This window comes from Patagioenas fasciata, chromosome Z, assembly GCF_037038585.1.
Source record: "Patagioenas fasciata isolate bPatFas1 chromosome Z, bPatFas1.hap1, whole genome shotgun sequence".
Classification (NCBI taxonomy): domain Eukaryota; kingdom Metazoa; phylum Chordata; class Aves; order Columbiformes; family Columbidae; genus Patagioenas; species Patagioenas fasciata.
The window spans coordinates 76703357-76721999 of record NC_092560.1 but is presented as its reverse complement, the minus strand read 5'-3'; the positions used below and the strand labels follow the sequence as shown (position 1 = coordinate 76721999).

Here is an 18643-nt window from a genome sequence, read left to right as displayed (position 1 = left end):
AAAGGTCTTCTCTCCCACCTTGAAGGGAAAGAGAGAAGTTGTGTATCCATTTTACTACAAACCTTCTGCAAGACGTAGTTATCCCATAATTTGATGTTACTACAGGAATGTAAATGTGATGCTCCTGTTCGGTTGTTAGGCAGCACTGGTTTGATTTGCTAAAGTAAGCTGGATTTAAGCAAATATATGGATTATAAAAGAGGTGGACGGCATCTGATTTTCAGGTTTCAGAAGAAAATCTGACATCTCAGTTGAGGAATGGTCAAGCTCTACTGCTTCTGCTTTACTTCTTTAAAAAACAGATCTTGCTGCTTTGCCACAGCAGTGATAGTCCACTGAGACAGATCCCTGCACTGTTTGCAGTCCCGTATTGTTGCCAGTCTGTTAGATGTTAGGAGCGGAAGAGCGGTGTATATGGCTGTTGGGTAGTCATGGGGGAATGTCATCCAGCAACCTGCTGTTGTCTAGTTATAAAATAGAAGTAAGGCTAGATTGCTGAAGCTGAGTCAGATATTTCCTCTGGACGTTTTGACATGAAGCTAATGCATCTCTGGAAGTTGCTTCTGCACATAGAATGAACTGTTCCTGTTTGGTTATACATAAAGTGTTTCAGGAGTTGCATTTGTTACTATAGCTGCTACAGAAGTTTCTTATATGCAGGAAAAAGGGTTATACCACTGAGCGAGACTGGATATATAGTATAGAACAAAATAGCAGACTTAAATGAATTTGAAGTAGTAACTTATAAATAAAGCTTGGACTAAATCAAATTTCATATTTTCAGTCCAGAAGAATATCCTTAAGGTTTTTATAGTTAGATGGAAAGCTGAATAAGAGTGATTTGATGGAGAAAAAATATATATTGGTCCAAACTTGAGAGAGTGTAGTGAGGTTCCTGGGGTAGCTGTGGATTTGAGATTCAAGAAATACAAGTTCTATTCTGGCTTTATTGCTGACTGAGCTGGATGACTGTGGGCAAACTGCTTCAGTTTTGTGCCCTGTTCCTCGCACCTGCAGAAGAAGGATAGCTTTACTGCTGGTTGAGTGCCTTGACAGCTTTCTTTTCAAGTCTCATGAAAGAATTAGGTGATTCTGAGAGTATAAGGGGTATTTTGCAAAACTACTTTCTGCTTAGGGGAATGGTAGTGAATGAAGAGTGTGTCTATAAGGGTGTTCAATTCCTGGCATATGCTGTAGCCTTTTATATTGCATTTGAAAGTGGTGTCTTTTTATGGCTGTGGTTTCTCTCACATTTTCCATTCCATTTGAGCATGCAGCTCTAGTTCAGTCTTCATATGCTTTTATCATTGGGAGGCTTGTAATTGTGCACGTTTGTCACATGTCTGATCACTCAGTACCTTGTGAGTTTCTGGACTTTGCTCTCTATGTTCCTGGCAGAAAGATCTTTCTGTCTATGTAGTGAAGTGCAGGCTTCCATTCTACACTAGTCCTTAAATTCATGTGCTCCAAACATTAACCACAATTGTAGGACTGCAGTGCTGGGATGGCAAATTGAGTTGTTGTCTTACACAGAGAGAAAGCAGACATTTTCAGTTTTGTGGGGGGTTTTGTTTGTTTGTTTTTGTTTTTGTTTTTTATGTGTTTTTGTGGGTTTTTTGAGTGGTTAAACATAGATTTTGAAACTCATTTTATATGGAGACAACTGGAATTAAGATAAGCTGATGTGGAGGTTATTTTATGATGCTCAAGGATCTACTGAGTATCTTGCCTGAATGTAGCTAGTGACCACTGCGTAGGATGGAGGAAGGAGTGATGCTTGTGATACCAAAAGGTTTTTTTAAAGCAGTATGTAAAGGTGGGTGCAGCAACTGGAGCATCTTTGAAAGTTACATCTGAGGGATGGGGTAGTTGCTCTGATTTCCTTCTCAGAGAGTGAGGATGGTCTGTTTGTTTGTGTGTCTTCACTGCTGGTAACCTCAGCTGTGGGAGCTGCACACACAGACAGAACCTCACCTAACAGATGTACTGACTTTTTTCCCTGTTGTTTGTGGCTTCCATTCCTGAACTTTTCAGTCCATTGTTGGGCTATATTTCCACCTAACTGAACCATATTTTCACTTAATCAGTCCTAAATAGAGTGGCTTTTACTGTTTCAGAACCAAAAATCAGAAAATTGCAAGGGAGATGTTTCTGTTCAGGACTGGAGTGTGCTGCCTTCAGGTGGTGTAGGCCACTGGACTTTTCTAGTACACAGCACAGCAAGCAGCTCTTTTACATATGGTATTCTATTTTTGTAATACATCCACTGTAGCAAAGGGCAACCTCAGTTTGATTTCTCTGCACAAAGATTGGTTTCCACTTTTTTACACTAGATAAGTTTACTCAAGACAACTTCCTGTGTTCCAGATGAATTCAAATCGAGAAGTGTACTTGATGTGGGTACCACTGTTTTGCTGAGCCTAGTCAGGTGTCTACTGCTGTTTTCAGGTGTCAGTTTTTGGGTTTTGTTTTGTTTGATTGGTGGTTTGTTGTTGTTTGTTTTTCTTGTGTTTCATTTTGTTTTGGTTTTGATAGCCAGTAGTGATGACTTCTGTTTCTGTGCGTTACCAAAGAGTGGAACTTAATCTTTGCTACCAGCTCTGGTCTTTTCTAAAGTTAACAAGCCTTTTCAGTAAATAGTTAAGGTGTAAGTATTGCCTTTAAGACTGTTTTCTGCTCTTCCTGCTCTGTTTTGCACTGGTTCCATGTTTAATTAAAACAAGTTGGTCTTGCTCATTTAAAATATGATTTCTGGTAGTAGGATTTAATTCACTGTTGACTACTGATAGTATTTGCCATCTAGGTCATCTTTGTAATGCAGTCATTAAGTCCTGTTTGGACTGGGTGGGAAAACATGAGAACAGGTTTAACTGGTACTTTATATGGGGATAAAACAATATTGCTTCTTATTTAGGCATTATTGCAATGGGATGACATTTTTATTAGCTTGGTTCACTTTTTTATATTTCAGTTTGATTCCTTTGTTCTGTTCAGTTAGTCTGGGAATGGGTATGTCCCTATTGAGACGTCAGCTCACTGAACATATGAAAATAGCTGACGTAAGTGTTCACCTTGGACAGTGGTGAGTAGTTGTTTTTCCTTGTATGTAAGTTTTGTCCTTCAGTGCAGCAAAACCTGGGATTTTTCAGAGATGTATTTCTATATGTGCTTATTTTCTAGTCTCATCCTTGATAGGAAGGGTTGGTTGAAGACAGATACCTAGTGGCTTAGTATGAGGGACACATGAATTAAGGATGAAATGCGGTAATATTGAAAGCTGAAGCTGTACCAGTGGGATGTTAGTGGGTGGCAGAATATGTATTAAAAAAAACCCAAAGTCAAGTGTGTGAAGAATGTCACAACTGTAGCACCTAAGACAGAATTCACATTTCTTACATTAGCGCTGTCAAAATAAAGGCAAACCAAGCTTATGAGGTATGTTTTGAAAATCAGGAATGCTTGAAATGGTGAGAGTTTGATGTTGTTCCTTTGCAGAGAACACACTTTTCCAGGTATGCTGTGATCAGCTTGCAGGTGCTTCAGTAGCAGGAAGCTTTTAGAACTTCTACTTTCATGTATCTCAAAGTGCATATTTGGTGAAAGAGCAACCTGTGGTGAATAGGAGTGTTTCCTGAAAAACAGGCAACACTGAGAGATGGAATTGAAAGAGGGTAGATTACATATAAGGAAGAATTTCTTCCCCATGATGGTGGGGGACACTGAACAAGCTGCACAGGGAAGCTGTTGGTGCCCCATCCCTGGAAGTGTTCCAGGCCAGGTTGGATGGGGCTCTGAGCAACCTGGTCTAGTGGAAAGTGTCCCTGCCTATTGCAGGGGGGTTGGAAATAGGTGATCTTTAAGGTCCTTTCAAACCAAAACCATTCCATGATTGTTGACTTCTAAATTAAGTGAATTTGCAGGGAACTTGCCTTCTCAGAATGTGGCTCTTTTAGTTGGGAGAAATGGATGTCAAAGAACTGGAGAAGTTTAGCAGTTTTAACCACATTACGGGATGGATTTCGTAGGGAGTGGGAGAAGGCTGTTGGTGGCCTTAGGTGTATTTAAACTGCTTGGATGGAGGGCACAATCAGGATTTGAAGCGGTGGCTCCTGTGTTGAGTTCAAGGTTTTAGCCTGCTTCCTGCAGGGCAGGCAGAGTTGTTTGTAGGTGGAATGGTTTATTTAACAAGCTGTATTTTGTCAGTACCATACTGAGTTTTTCTGGGAAAAGATTAAGTCTGTGGTGAGAGTGGGTAGTGAATGTGACCCTAGTATAAGAGGAAAAAATGGTTAATCTATAGTGGTCTAACACTGGTCCCATTATCCTTGTACGGTGCAGTAGACACGTATCTTGGCTGAGTTTAAATATAGGAAATGGCAAGCAATGTTTGACCTGCTGGCAGATTTTATTTTCCATCTAAAATTTTTTGTCCAACTTGATTTCTTGCTAGATGTTTTCTGTCTCCTTTTTAAAAATAATTCCATAAGCACTTGTATTTCACCATGTTTCTGACCAAAACCATAAATATCAGTAAATAGTACTGTTCTGAGCTTTAGCAGGGAAAAGCTTTGTTTGGAATGTTTTTTTTTAAGTAGAGTAATTTAATTGTTGTAGTGTGTTAAAAGTGACTTAAATTCGAGTTAACCAATATTTATCAAAACAATACAAATTGCTTTCTGGAAGAAAATAATTAGAGTTCTTGTGTTGGTGTTGGGAGTATGTCTTGGTATGGTCACCAGGAGTTGAACTTATAATATGCCAGCTACTTGTCTGCCTCTCTTGGTTAAAGACTGTAAGAATATATAACTTGAAACAGAACAGATTCTGTTATTTTTGGATTAAAAAGGAGATGTTCTGATTAATAGCAAAAGCTGTTCAATATGTATGTTGGCAGCATTTTGGGAATGCTTGTCTCTCCTCATTCATAATTGGGGCAAGTCTGAAGTATTAATAATATTCAAGTACTTCAGAGTTAGCTTGTTGTATGTTGAAGTATTACAGCAACAAATAGAGCAACATTTTGATTAGCTTATGCTGCCCTGGGTTCCAGACATACATTTTTAAATGTGCAGGATATTCTGCTGTTTTTTCATACATCTTTACCAAAAGAACAGAACAAGTGGTCTATTTTGTTGTCGAAACTATTAATAGCAACTTTCTCTAGCTACCAGTGAGAAGGGTTGTATTGAAATATTGGAAACAGAAATAGAAAATAGAAAAGTTAATGCACATATGTGGCTCTGGATAGTGCAAAGATTACTTTTAGAAGATTTGCCTTGTTTGTAGTAGTATGAAGTCTTGTGCTAATTAAGTTGAAGTAGCAAAATTTGTCAATAGTTGCTAGATGCTTTCCATCTGGGTATTTTAAGCTCTCAGAAGTGGTAGGTGTTTGCTATTCAAACTTTATATATAGGAAAATAGTAGCTAAAAGCATTTTTTCTGCTCATCAAATTTGAGACTTGTTTCATTTCTGCATTTTGAGATTATTGTAGCCCTCATTGGTAGTACAAGTGCTGGATCATATTGTCTCACTTTTTTCCTAGAATGTAGGAGTTGGGACAGCATATTTATATTTTCTGCTATGGTTTATCATGCAAATGTCTGTCTTGCTTCTGTTGTATCTCAAGGAGGGGAAGATGGTCCTTCTGTTTCTAGTTTACCACACTCTTCTTGTTAATCTTGTAGCTTCTAAATTTGTGAAGCTGATCTTGAGAAGCAAGAAAAAAGAAACCCACGTGTGTTTTTTCCTCTGCTTTTCTGTTTAGATGGTCTTTAAATAACTTAGGTAACAATCACTGATAGGAGCTACACTGTGTAATCCATATCTGTTCTTGGAGTTGACAGAAGTTGGGCTATCCCCTTGTCTGCTGAGACAGGAAGCCAGACCATCCTTAGATGTTGGTTATAGATGGCTTTGTCTTGTGACAGGATTCCTTTTTCGAAAAGAGTCCATTTTAAAAGAAGTAATTCATTTGCTGAAACAGGTAAATGTCAATTTGGGGTATGTGCATTCTCTATACTCCTGCTCGACATGTCAGTCTCTGGCCAAAGGAAGAGCTTGCACTGATTTGCCTCAACCACAGGGCTGTCTGTAATTTTCAGTTTTCTTATGCTATTGCCTGTGAAACTTGTAGTTCTAGAGGCTTGTGTGGTATATAAACTTCAACTTCCTTGGAAGCTTGTGTGGCTAGTAAGTGATTCAGTGATTTTAAAACTAGTGCGTTAGTGTTATGTGTTTCCTCAGCCATTGTAGGGTTTTCCCTTATTTCTGGGTGAAATGTATGGCAAATTACCTTACGTTCCAAATGTGCAGTCAGGATCTTAGAGGTAGAGCTGCCCATTATCAGTTAAGAGCCTTAAATCCTTAACCAGCTCAAATAGTATATGCTTTTAACAAGTGTGGTGTCTTTAATGAACAAAGTGGGATCCGACATGAGGATAGCTGCGTAACTACAGGTGCCTAATATTAATGCAGTGAATCTATGCAGAACAACAGCGTGAGAGATGCTGTGGTTCTCTGAGAGCCTATGGAAGAGCTGTCTTCTGCTTTAACTTCCATCAATTGATGTATGCTGAAGCAGAATGTCTAATTGCCCACTGTGTCACACTAAGCAACAGATTGAAGCAACTGATTGAAGAATGATTTTTTTTTCCACTAGAAACTTGCTATCCAACATCTGCATGTGCAACCCTACAATGGATGTTACTGCCATTGCTAAAGAGCATTGTCTTTTAATGCAATAATGTGATCTGCACACAAGGGGCTCTTTGCTCCCCATCCTTCCCACTCACGTATCTTGGAAATGTTTTTAAAAGTGCTGGATTATTGGTTTGTGTCTCTCTGCCCCTCAATCATTGGAAATAAAATACTGAATTACTTTGGTGCTATGGGCTGTCCTTCGAAATTTGGATCTCTCATCACAGTTGCTTGGATTGTCGATCCGTGGGGGGGTGTATGCAACAGAGATATCTCATCCCATCCTCCTTCTACCCCCATTGTCAGTGTTATCCTTACTCTGCTTTTGATTTAATTTAGGGTGACCACTTGTACTTGTATCCCATGAAATGAAGATGTGTCATTAGTTTTGATTTAAGCAGTGCCTATTGAAAATTGAATGGAAACTCCACACTTGTATTTGCTTCAAAGAGTGTGTGGTTTATTCTCATTGATTTTAAAATAGACCAAGAATCTTAATATACCCTATCTCCTGATTGCAGTAGCACTTAAAGAATTACTGTAGACATACTTAAAACTTTATTTTTCTGTTAAGACTAGTGAAAGTGATGCTTTTTCTTTTTTTTTTTTTTTCCTTTTTTTAAAGTTGTTGTTGCACATAGTTGCAACATTCTGAAGAGCTGTTATCAGTGGCTCAATGCGTTTATGCTTAATGAAAGGGAAATACCTCCATGCAGCTGACAGCTCATTGTTCACAGGACTGTTAGAGGTACAAAGCAGAAGCATTTGCTGCAGTTTTTGGGGTGATGTCATCTGGAGACTACAGTAAGTGAAAAAAATCCGGTTTGTAGCTGTAGCAAACTTCTGTGGTCAGCTTTTTACTGTCAGTTGACGTCAGAGATTTCAGTTGCGTAGCAATGATTGAACACTTGCATAGGTGGGAAGCTTTGATATGAGAATCTTAACCTCTGTTTTATCTTAGCAACAGGCACTGTCTGCTTCTATTTTTGTTGTATGAGGCTATACGCAGAATCCTGATGTTGGTTATAGCCTTTCACTTGCACTGAAACAAGTAGTTAGAGTAAAAATTTAAACCACTGTCTAAATCTGGAAACCTGTGACGCATTAGAAGTCAGTCACTTGAAAGAAATTGCTTTTCACTGTTTCTTGGTGTAAAATTGGTAGTAGTTCATGGATGTAATATGGGCAGCAAAGAAGTGATTTTTTCTTTCTGAAACTTTTTTGTCTTTTGTAGTTTCCAGGATGAATGAATGCATCCTTGGTTCTGGATCCTTAGACTATGCAATGTGTATTAGCAGGCAAAATGGAAGTTGCAAGATCAGGTCTTTATTCTCTGAAAAATCACAGATGTGCTGAATTGATTGTGATTGATAACTCAAGGCATTTCGGTTTCCTCTGACCCATAAGAAGTACATTTCTCATTTATCTGAATCTTAGATGGAAGTTACTTCAGAGAATTCATGTGGTCTGGAATCTAGACATACTTGCACCACAAAATGAGGGCTATAGCAAGAAGAGAAATAGTTAAATTGGCTTGAGATGTCATTGAAAAAGCTGTTTAAGGTACCACTAATGGTAGGATGCTTCCAACTTGACCAGTCAGAGCTCTTTCAGAAGAGAAGGCACATAGATATAAACTTCAGGGAAAACACCAGTAGAAGGAACATGGAAATAATAATTAAAAACTACTACCACTTCCCAGCAGCTCCCCATGAGTCACTCTTGGTAATAATTGTTTTTTTTTTTGGTCTGTTGATGAGACTGTCCCTCTGGAATTGCTTGAATGCACCAAGTCATGCTTCTCTGCATTCTCCTTGTCCGGCAGCACAGCTAAGTAGTCGTTCAGGTTTAAGTGGTGACATGCCAGGTGGACTGTCTTGGTCATCTCTATGCTGTCCCTTCAAACCTCTCCAGTTTTTGGGTTTTTTTTGTGCGTGTGTTTTGTTTTGTGTGGGTTTTTTGTGTGTGTGTGGTTTTGCTTGTTTGGTTTGGTTTGTGTTTTTGTTTGTTTGTTTTGGTGGTGGTGTTGTTGTTGTTATGATTCTTTTCTTGTCCACCCAACCCCTTATGTCATCCCTCTGAAGTCGTCTCTCCCCCTCCTGGGCTCCACTCTGCTGTGTTCCTCCCAGGCCGGTTTTAAGAATGATGCCATATTGTTACTAAGTGAAAAATGAACATAATAGACAGGAAGGGAAGAGCTCACATCAGATTGTCAGTGGCTGCTAACATCCCATTTGGTTATGACTTTGAGGCACTCGCAGCTGTGATCTTCAGAGGGTTAGCCAGAACCAAGAATGAGGGAATGCGGCTAAGGAGGTTACATTTGTACAAGAGAGCTTGTAGGTGGCTGTAAGAAAACCTTGTAATATTATGTAAGTAACTTGTTTCCCTAGCTGAGGAGAGGTGTTGAAAAACTTCGCATGCAGTAGAGTATTTTCTTTGTCAATTTAAGATGTACAGTAAAGCATCAGACCAAAATTTGTGCCCTATCTGCTGTTCCCATTGATGCTGAAGCATCCTGTTCTGGAGTCTGGAGATCAAAGGCAACAGAGATAGGGCTGCAGTCATCCATTAGATGGTTCTGAGTAAGGCTTTGGGAGAAAATCCTTTAAATTTCTAGAAGACCGGTAACAAAGGTAAGCAAATCTTTATAGTGCTGTGTAAGGGCTTTGACTAAGCAAATACACTTCAGGCCCAGAAGCCTAGTGGCAACATGAGTAACCTGCTAAATGGCTGCAAATATTTTTTTCCCAACCATCAGGACAGAGCAACAGCAAGATGCTTGTAACAGTGGTCCCTGAATAGTCTATCAAATCTGATTAGTCAGAAGACACTATTTTAATTAAACCCTCTTTGGAAAGGAGGCAATGAAATGTGGCTGGCAGCCTGTTCTAGTGTTACTGTGTGCAGTGCGTAACAATTCTGTTTGCTGACAGTGCCTTCTGCAGTAATGGTATGTTAATAAGTGCGTGGTCATTGTGCGTCAGTAAGAGCTAGTGTGATATAAACTCAAATGTTACCTGAATCTAAACTGTGACTGTTCCTTTGGAAGCGCTAAATTTCTTTATTTGCTTGCTATTGATGTGCGTTAGCTTCTGTAGTTAAAAAAAGGTGTCGCATAAGGCAGAGGAATAGTTTTTCCCACTGCACCCTGAAGTTAATGCAGGTGCCTGGTCTCTACTAGGATTTTACTACAGGATCACCAACAAAAGCAAGATCCTTACTGCTTATGTGGGGTATTCTGCTGGTTTAACTGAAATAGTTAATTTTCTTCATGCAGTTAGGCACTCTTGTTTTTCATAGCTAGCATAGTTGTTGTTTGGATTTAGTTTGAGAACAAGAAGATAACACCCTGGGATAGAATTAATGTTTTTCTTCAATAACCTTCCAGTGTTTTTGAGTTGGAATGAAGAGAATGTAAGAACTTACATATATCTTAGCTGTTTTGTGGGAGCCAAGGTCTTTCTGGGATTTCTGTGTGCAGGTGTGAGGCAGCAAGAAAGGGGGGGCATGGATGGGGCAGATCCTGACTGACAGACAGACTGATCAATGAGAATATTCTATGCCATTGGTGTCCCACTTTGTATTTAACAGGAGTAGGGTTTTCTGGCTTATCAGATGTGTTCCTGTTCGTCTCCATTCTTGGTGATTTCTGTTCAGGAGTTCTTTTAGTTTGGCCTTTTGCTGTTCTACCATTTTGCAGTTGGCCACTGGGCCTTTCTGCCTTCTTGGCCTTTTCACTCTCTCCCCAGCACTGGCTGCTCGGGACCAGGGTGATCCCTCTCTTCCCAGGACTGGCTGGTCAGCACAGGTGGCTCATGAGGAACTGCATGGAGTATCACTTACATATATATTATAAGTGTGTGTGTATATATATAATTAATAGTAAATTGCTATTATTTTGTTATTTTATTAAACTGTGTTTATCTCAATCCATTAGTTTCTCCTTTCCCATTTGATTCTCTCTTCTATTTGGGGGTGGAGATGCGGGGGAAGTGGGCGAGCAGCTTTAGTGGTTTTGATTGCTATCTGGGATTAAATCGCAAGAGGAATTTTGACACTGCGGACACATCCAAGGCTTTATGCAGCTCCAGATTGATATGCCACTGCAAAACTCCCTGGATGTTAAACATGCACATCTTTGGTTCTGTGGGATTCATACACATTGCTGCTAATATCCCTGGAGCAAATTAATTATGTCACCACAATTTAGTGTTCAGTTACCTGTGATAGGTGTGTGAGATGGTAAACTTAGTGTGTCCTCACAACTGGGGAGGGGGTATAAATTACCATTCTAAAAATGATATATTTTGAATTGTCTTTGCCATTGATGTAGGTACAGTCTGGAGTAAGCAGTTTCTGTTAAATGAGGTAGACAGCATAATCTGTATTGCCTGTAGGGAACTGGTGCTGTATTGAAAGAAATCTTCCATGTTGCTTGAGCTGCCAAAGTGAAGAGGTTATTTCTTCCCATTAGAAGTTTTAAAATTCTTTAAAAATGTAGCACTTGCTTTTCAGTCTGAGGTAGTTACTAGAAGAAAGAGGAACTCTCAGAAATTAAAGGAAGTGTGTAGAGGCCTTGTTCCTAGTGCAGCTTTGCTGTAATGGTAGTGGATGATAGTCAGCCGTAGTATGTGTTTGCAGGCAGTGCCTCACAGTCTCTGGTGACATACAGAGGACTGGTGAGGTATGCGAAGGCTGTATGATTTCACACATGGCCTGACTTTTTCAATAAGAACAAATCAAGTGGCCATCTTAATTGCTACTCTCATACAGAAGAACTAGCAATGTAGCAGCTTGCCTGACAGTGTGGTCTGGGTCTGAAAGGTGTAACCTATTTGATATGCGCTAGTCTGCAGTCTAGTCTTCTCCTCTGTGGTGCTGGGACCAGTAAAGCCTATTCTGCTCTAAAAGTTGATGTGCAACTGTACTGGGTGGTCTTCTGGCTTTGCCCTGGACAGCCTTCCTGAGATAGCAGGTTTGGCACTGTTTTACCTGCTGTTTAGGCCATCTTTGGAGCTGCAATGTTATGTTCGCTTCTGAGAAGCAGTTGCCAGCTAGTGCCAAAACCAGTTCTCTGGCTTAGTGGAGTGGTTTTGGACATAATACCAGTGTTGAGCGAGATGGTGAGATGCGCTGAGAAGAACCTGACAAACGTTGAGCAGTATGACGCATAAGTTTTATGTACAAGGTATACCTGGAATTGCCCAGCGTGACTCATTTCCTTGTAGCCTGGCATCTGCTCACTGTGTGTCCTGAAGTCTGGTTGCAGCCCAGATAGTCTTCTTCTCTCAACTTCAGCTTTAGCTGTGTGTTGAATTCCTGTTAGCCAGTAGTTTGTTCACCTATTGATTTCAACATAATGTTAAAAGGGACATTTGCACAGAAAAAGATACTTTCCGAAAGTACCTGAAACTGGCTGTTCTGACCCCAGTCATGTTAGCAGCTACCAGAAGGAATAGCTAAGCTGTCTGTGTAATCCTCACCTCACCTTACCTTTAAGGTAGTGTTTGCAGTTGGAATCTGCAATGGAAAGATCTCGGTTGGGGGACGGTGGGTGTGAATGTTAGATCTTCTCCAAGCTGTGCTTTCAACACTGCTGCTGGTGGGGGTGTACTGGATAACTTCATGTTTGTGAAGGACAGCTGTTGGGCATTTCAGGCCATGAGCTGAAGGACTTCAGAAGCAAGGGCAACTCTCATTCTTTGTTATGCATAATGTCAAAGGACGATTTACAAATTCAGTTATTTGAAGAATTATGCTGTTGTGTCTTGAGAAAGATCTTATGATGTACTTCTTATCTAGGAAAAGAACCAGTATGTTATTGAACACACCATAAGCGTCCTGGAGCAGGGTTTTTGCTGACAACTAATGAGACAGCTAATTCTACCTTAAACAACTTTTTCTTAGGACAAGGCTCCTCTCTGTTAAAAGCTGGCTAGGCACTTGTGTGTTTAACAGCCACGTAGGTCTTGCATCCAAATTTTCTAAGTAGTTAGTAAAATTCTGTGAGGAGTGGATGAGGACTATTGTTAGCATTGTTTTCTTGAGCATTTATCTGAAGCTATCTTCCTAATGGTAGCATTTATTCTGTATTCGTATTGTTATCTGTGCATTACCCAGTGTGTCTAGACAACTGCCATGTTGGCTGACTGCATAGTGAGTATCATAGTATCCGTTTTTAGAGCAGCAGGGATTAAACTGAAGCGGATCAGTGTGGGATTTCCAGTAGGAAGGTCTATTCTTAATACTGCAGGAAGCAGGGTGTGCTCCATGGAGCTGTGATGGAGCTGCCTGTGAGTGCTGTGATCTGGAACTCTCTGCCTTCCTGAGCAACCTGACTGCTTCTTGGCTGTTTGTTTGTGGTTTTGTTTTTGTTTTTTTTCCTTCTTCATATTGCCATTTAGATTGTCAGACCCTGTGCTAAGTTACTTGTCTGCTCAGTCGTTTCTCAGAGCTATAAAATAAGTTGGTTTATCTATCTTGGTAACATGATAAACAGCAATTGTCTGCAATGTATCCCATAATCTAGAGACAAGAATGTAGAATTTCATAGACTTATGCTGTGCTACTCATATGAAGTTATTAAATGTGTTTTTAAATGTTTTTCAGGTTCTAAATGGCTTCTAAGAAGTTGGGATCCGACTCTCATGGTAAGTGCAATTTGGCATCCTTGTCTTTTGAACAGAATAAATCCTATCATTGCTGCTGCCTAATGTCCCAGTGTAGAGAGTCCACAGAGACTTTTTTGTAAAGAATGAAGTGCTGTGGTTTTCTTTTTGCACAGTTGGTTGCTGATGCTGTGCCTGTTCTCTGGTTAAACTGAAATTCAGGCTGTTACTGTTCCCACTCTTTCATGGCAGAATAACACCTTCTCCTTCCTCCATCTCTGCCTTCAATATCAAAGCTGAACTGCACTTGCGATACTGATCTGATGTTTGCTGCAGCAAACACTGTGTCTATAGCTCCTTTCTATGGAAGTCAAGTGAGAAGTTTGATTGAAAGTTAAGTTTTTAATGTATCATCAAGCTGTTCTTTTTTTTTTTTCAGCAGTGATTTTATTTTTTCCTGAATTGGACTAATCTTGTTGAACATTTTGGTTAGGCAAGTGAAGAAGATATTTTCTTCTGAGATGTGTAGTGTCATACAGGTGATTGGTATTGTAAAAAGCATTTGCCTGTATATGTGCTTATGTTTCAGAAAATGGGGTGTAATTTGCGAGGATTAATGTTTCTGTGGAATATTGAAGTTCAAGGTTTTTTTGTGGAATGTAGCTTCTTCATATTAGTAATCATTCAAGACAGTATTAGGAGATTCACATGAAATTTCTAACATGATTTTTCATGAAATAGAAACTTTTGCTTTTAGAAACTCAGCCTTGATCTTCCTGGGTAATCGTTCAGATGAGAGGGTCCTGGGAAATTCAGTTTGTCCTTGAGCTTTTTATTCAGTCTTTCAAGTATAAAGCTGAACTACAGAATAAGAAATGTCTCTCTTAAATATGTGGTTAAAGATTAATAAAAATGACCTATCAAAACTTCATTTTGGATGATCTCCTTTGCGGTGGCCCAGTGATTCTGCTGCAAGACAATTGATTTCTTTATCACAATAGATAGCTGCCAGCCCTTCACCAGTTCTTTCATGTCTGTGAGCGGTGTCTATGAACACTATGGACTGCTTGTCTTTTGAGTCTGTTTTTGTTTCTCTCTTTTGCTTCCTGAACCAGACTAGTAAAGACACTACTCAGAATTCAACCTATCTTAAATATTTCCCAAAATAGTATGGTGTGGTGGAGTGTGCTTCTGGCTTCAAAATAACAGGATCCAAAGAAATTGTGCTGTAGGCTGCCTAGTTAACTTGTCTACTCTTTTGTGTACCCTCTCTTCCTAATGATAGCAGTGACAACGTCACAGTGCTGTTTCTAAGGGGTAGTGGAGCAACTTCCTTGGCTTATTATGTCTTAAGAAATCAGTAGGGCAATTGTGCCATTATTCACCAGGTTTCTTAAGAATTAATCCCACCAAGTGAATTTTGGCCTACTGTAAAGCATCTAGCCCAACAGCTACTTTGAACTCTGTCTCTGGCAGGCTGATTAAATGGGTTAACATAGTTGATGCAACTCTTGTACTTATTGTTGACCTGCTTATTGGAGGTCAGAGGACTGTTGTTCAATCACAGAGTGGCTCAGGTTGGAAGGGACCTCTGGACATCATCATGTCCAAAGCTCCTGCTCAAGCAGAGCCACCAAGAGCAGGTTGCTCAGGACCATCTTCAGATGGAGATGAAGAGCGGAACATAAGGTATGGATGGAGAGAAAGGAACCCATTTCTTCTCTTGAAGGAACTGTGCCTAAGCGTGTAACTCCAGATGCTCTCTTGTCATTTAAATAATTGCAAGTTCAAGCGTAAATTCTAGTGATTAGTGGAATCTAGAAATGCAGCTCTTATCTGTTGCACAAAAAGGATGGGTTACACAAAGTGCAGTACATTAATACTGTTTTGTCACTATCACTATACAACTTGAAAGCTTTTCACTCCAATTTCTGAAAATTACATAAGTGTGGTTTACATTACCTCAAAAACTAAGTACCACTTGGTTTCAAAACTTTCCCCTGTTCATAACCAGTAACTGATTTTATCTGAAATATTTCCATTTTGCTACCAAACTGAAGGACACTTTTGTGAGTTGGTCAGTGGTTTCCACATTAGACTGAAGTGGAGAGAAATCTTATTCTCATAGTAATTTCTTGGGCCAGGAATATCATATGGTATGTGGTGTCAGAGATCAAACCGACAGTACACTTTTGCCAGGGCTATTCTCAGAACTTTCTCAATATGCTTTTAACTGCTAAAAGGATGAAGTGGCTAACAGCCATATTAAATAACAGTTCAAAAAACCTCTTAATTGCTTCACTTGAACATGTGACTGTTGAAACAGTGGCTTGCATAATACTTTCAATATGTGGGTTTTGCTTATCGCTTTAGAATATGCTGTATAAAAGAATTTGCTCCCTTACCCATTAGTGTGTTAAGGCAAAAGGTTCATCTATGTACAAAATGAAAAGGATTGTTGGCTTTCTTGATCAGGTTGTAACTTCACTAGGCTGGTACTGTTCTTGGGCGGGAACACAGTGAATACGATGCATCAGCGTTTTGGTTCAGAATGAGTTTTTTTTTACCATCATATGTCATAAAACACCCGGTGTGTTTCTTAGCATGTGCTTGTGGGTTTTGTAGCAGAGTTATATTCAATATGAGGTTATAGCAGTGGTTGTTATTAAAAAAAAAATAGTATACTGGGTAGAAACTAGAAGGTTTTTATGCTTAGTCTAGCTGCTGAGGTTAAACTGGCAGCTGTCACTGCAGCCCATCTAGTCCTGGTGTGTTCAGTTTTTTTTCACTGCACCAAAACAAAGAGTGTTGCTGTGTAAATACCACAATGTGTGCGTTTATCCCCTGTGGCTGGTACCTATTTCAGACAAACAAGAAGGCTGTGCAAGGGGAGGTGTCTGTCAATTACTGTGTCAATAGGTCTAATAACTATTTGCACACTGAGCAATTTGAGCTGTGAGATCTGTGCAGAGAGGTGATCGTGCTTTGCTTGGATCATCCTGCGTAGAGTAGGACTTGTGCCAGAGGGACTAAGCAGGGCATAGTAGCAGCAGTTGGGAGATCTGTCTCTGACCTGGCCATGGTTTACCACTCTCAGCACCACAGTTGCTATTTCTGCATAAGCAAACACTTTGGCACATCCAGGTTCTCAAAATGCCAGCTCAAATACAATTTGGATGCCGTGTTGCATATACTGGTGGCGTTGACCAGTGAGGTGCCATCTGGATGCTGTGCTGGTGTAATGCTTGAATGTGTGCTTCTCAGGAAGAATCAGTGAAAATACAACTATATTCTGCCTGGAGCACTTTTTCATCCTGGTGGTACAGGTGGGATGCAAGTTATTCAGCCTGATGGTTTCAAAACCAGAGGAAATACCATCCATGTCCTAACAGGACTCTGGGACCAGCCAGTGCAGTGCATAATATGAGAGCTCAAGTGATGACAGCACATCAACATTTAACTCCGAATTAATAGTATGTTCTTTTTTTTGAAAGCGGCTCATCCTTGTGGAGCCTGTGGCTGCTTAGTTGTAGATGAGTCAACAGTGAAGGAACACAAACAGTACTTAAAATGTCATCTGAGTATGAAAATGGGTCAGATAAAAATGGCAAGTTACAGCTCACTGAGCAAGAAGTCAGTCACTGAACACCATCTTTGATATTGCCACTAATGTCATTTTGGATCTGCAACAGTCAAAGTGAAATTACAAGTAAGTGCTAGAGGAACACTTTAGCTTGTTATACACAGGCAGAAACCTTGCCTGTAATTCAAAAAGTTTAGACCAATGATCCAAGAGATGCCTTTCAGTTAATTGGGAAACTGAGTGCAGTTTGTGTTGTGGGTTTCCTAATACTTCTTCGCAGCACTTCAAGGAAACCAAACTTCTAGTCTGGCTTCTTGGATGTAGTTGAACTCCAGGTGATTCTGCCTCATGAGTTTGCAGGATGCCTGAAGAAAAAGTTTAGTCCTAAACCACTTTTAAAATTATACATGTAAGTGATAGATATGGAGGACCATGAAATAAGTCTCAAGGCTCTCTTTGGAGTAATAAGAAATCAGACAGCTGATTAGGTTAGATTGCTTGTTTCAAAAATCAGAATTGTCATGCCAAATAGTTTTGAGCTATTTCACTGTGTTTTGATGGAAGTGGAGTGTCTAGCTTTGTGCCACTTTGCCTTTGGATCACTTCTGTCCAAATATTACTTCCGACTTGTATGCCAGAGCGTGGATTTTATTTGTTTTAGGTGCTCTAAAGACGAGTCATTTAAAAGCCTGTTTTGAATATGATGAAAAGTGATGGATCTTTTTATAGAGACATGACAGAATACAGTGTTCAGGAGAGCTTCAGCTTCCAGTTGTGTAGGCATAGTCTTGTCACCAGGCAAGCCAAGATGTTGGGTATAATGACTTCAAAATCTGTTCAATTGTTGGATTGTTATTTTGTGGTTTGTGGTGGTGTTTGTTTGGATTTTGTAACAGCCATGGGCTAGAACACTAAATGCTCCCCCCCCCAAAAAAAAAAAAAAAAAAAAAGACCAAGAACAAAACACCAAGCAAACACCAAACCAACCAACAAACAAACAAAAAAACATCAAAAAGAAACTGAGACAGTGAAGTCTGAACATATTCATTATGTTTCTGATCAAGGACCTTCCTTCATATTGAGTCACCTGGTGTAGTTGGGGCAGCAGAGATAAAATAGCCCCCAAATACAGAAATGTTAGTCTTGATTGAATGCATTAAACTTGTAAGTTTTTTTCAATAAAATTTCTGTTTTTGTTCTTAGGGCCTTTCAGTTATCTTGATGATGTCCCGTTTAAGATAGGAGACAAATTCAGAACCCCAGCAAAGGTTGGATTACCCATTGGCTTCTGCCTACCTGATTCTTCTCAACTTGTCAGAGAAGCCCAGGTAAGTGACATGTTTTATCTTTCTGCTCTCTTCCCTGAACATGTGATGCTGTAAATTGTGAGTAGTCACAGTTTGAACACACCTTCATACGTTAGTTTTGTTGATCCTGTGTTGTCATTTTGTATGCCAGGCAGTAGTTGCAGATGATCTGTTAAAATCTAGAGAAAGTTTATGATAGGCTAGGGGAAAAGACTTCTACTTTTTATTGCTTTAAAAAGCCTGATGGCAAGTGTAAGGTCTTGCACTTCAGAAAACATAATCCAGGAGTGCAGCAGTGGCTGGGATCTGCCTGGCTGGGGAGCAGCTCCGTGGAAAGGGACCTCGGGGTCCTGGTGAGCAACAAGCTCAATATGAGTGACCAGTAAGCTGCTGTGGCAAAGGCAGCCAGCATGATGTTGGGTTGCATCAGCAAGGGCATCACCAT

The 18643-nt window shown here is 39.9% G+C and overlaps 1 protein-coding gene across 1 annotated transcript in view; it reads left to right on the top strand.

The window, feature by feature from the left end:
• UBAP1 (ubiquitin associated protein 1) overlaps nucleotides 1–18643 on the top strand; it is a 37803-nt gene that overhangs the window by 6147 nt on the left and 13013 nt on the right. Inside the window, exons 2-3 of the mRNA XM_065861641.2 lie at nucleotides 13310–13350; nucleotides 18095–18219. Coding sequence (XP_065717713.1) covers nucleotides 13317–13350; nucleotides 18095–18219 — 159 coding nt within the window. The 5' untranslated portion in view covers nucleotides 13310–13316. The remainder of the gene's footprint in view (nucleotides 1–13309; nucleotides 13351–18094; nucleotides 18220–18643) is intronic.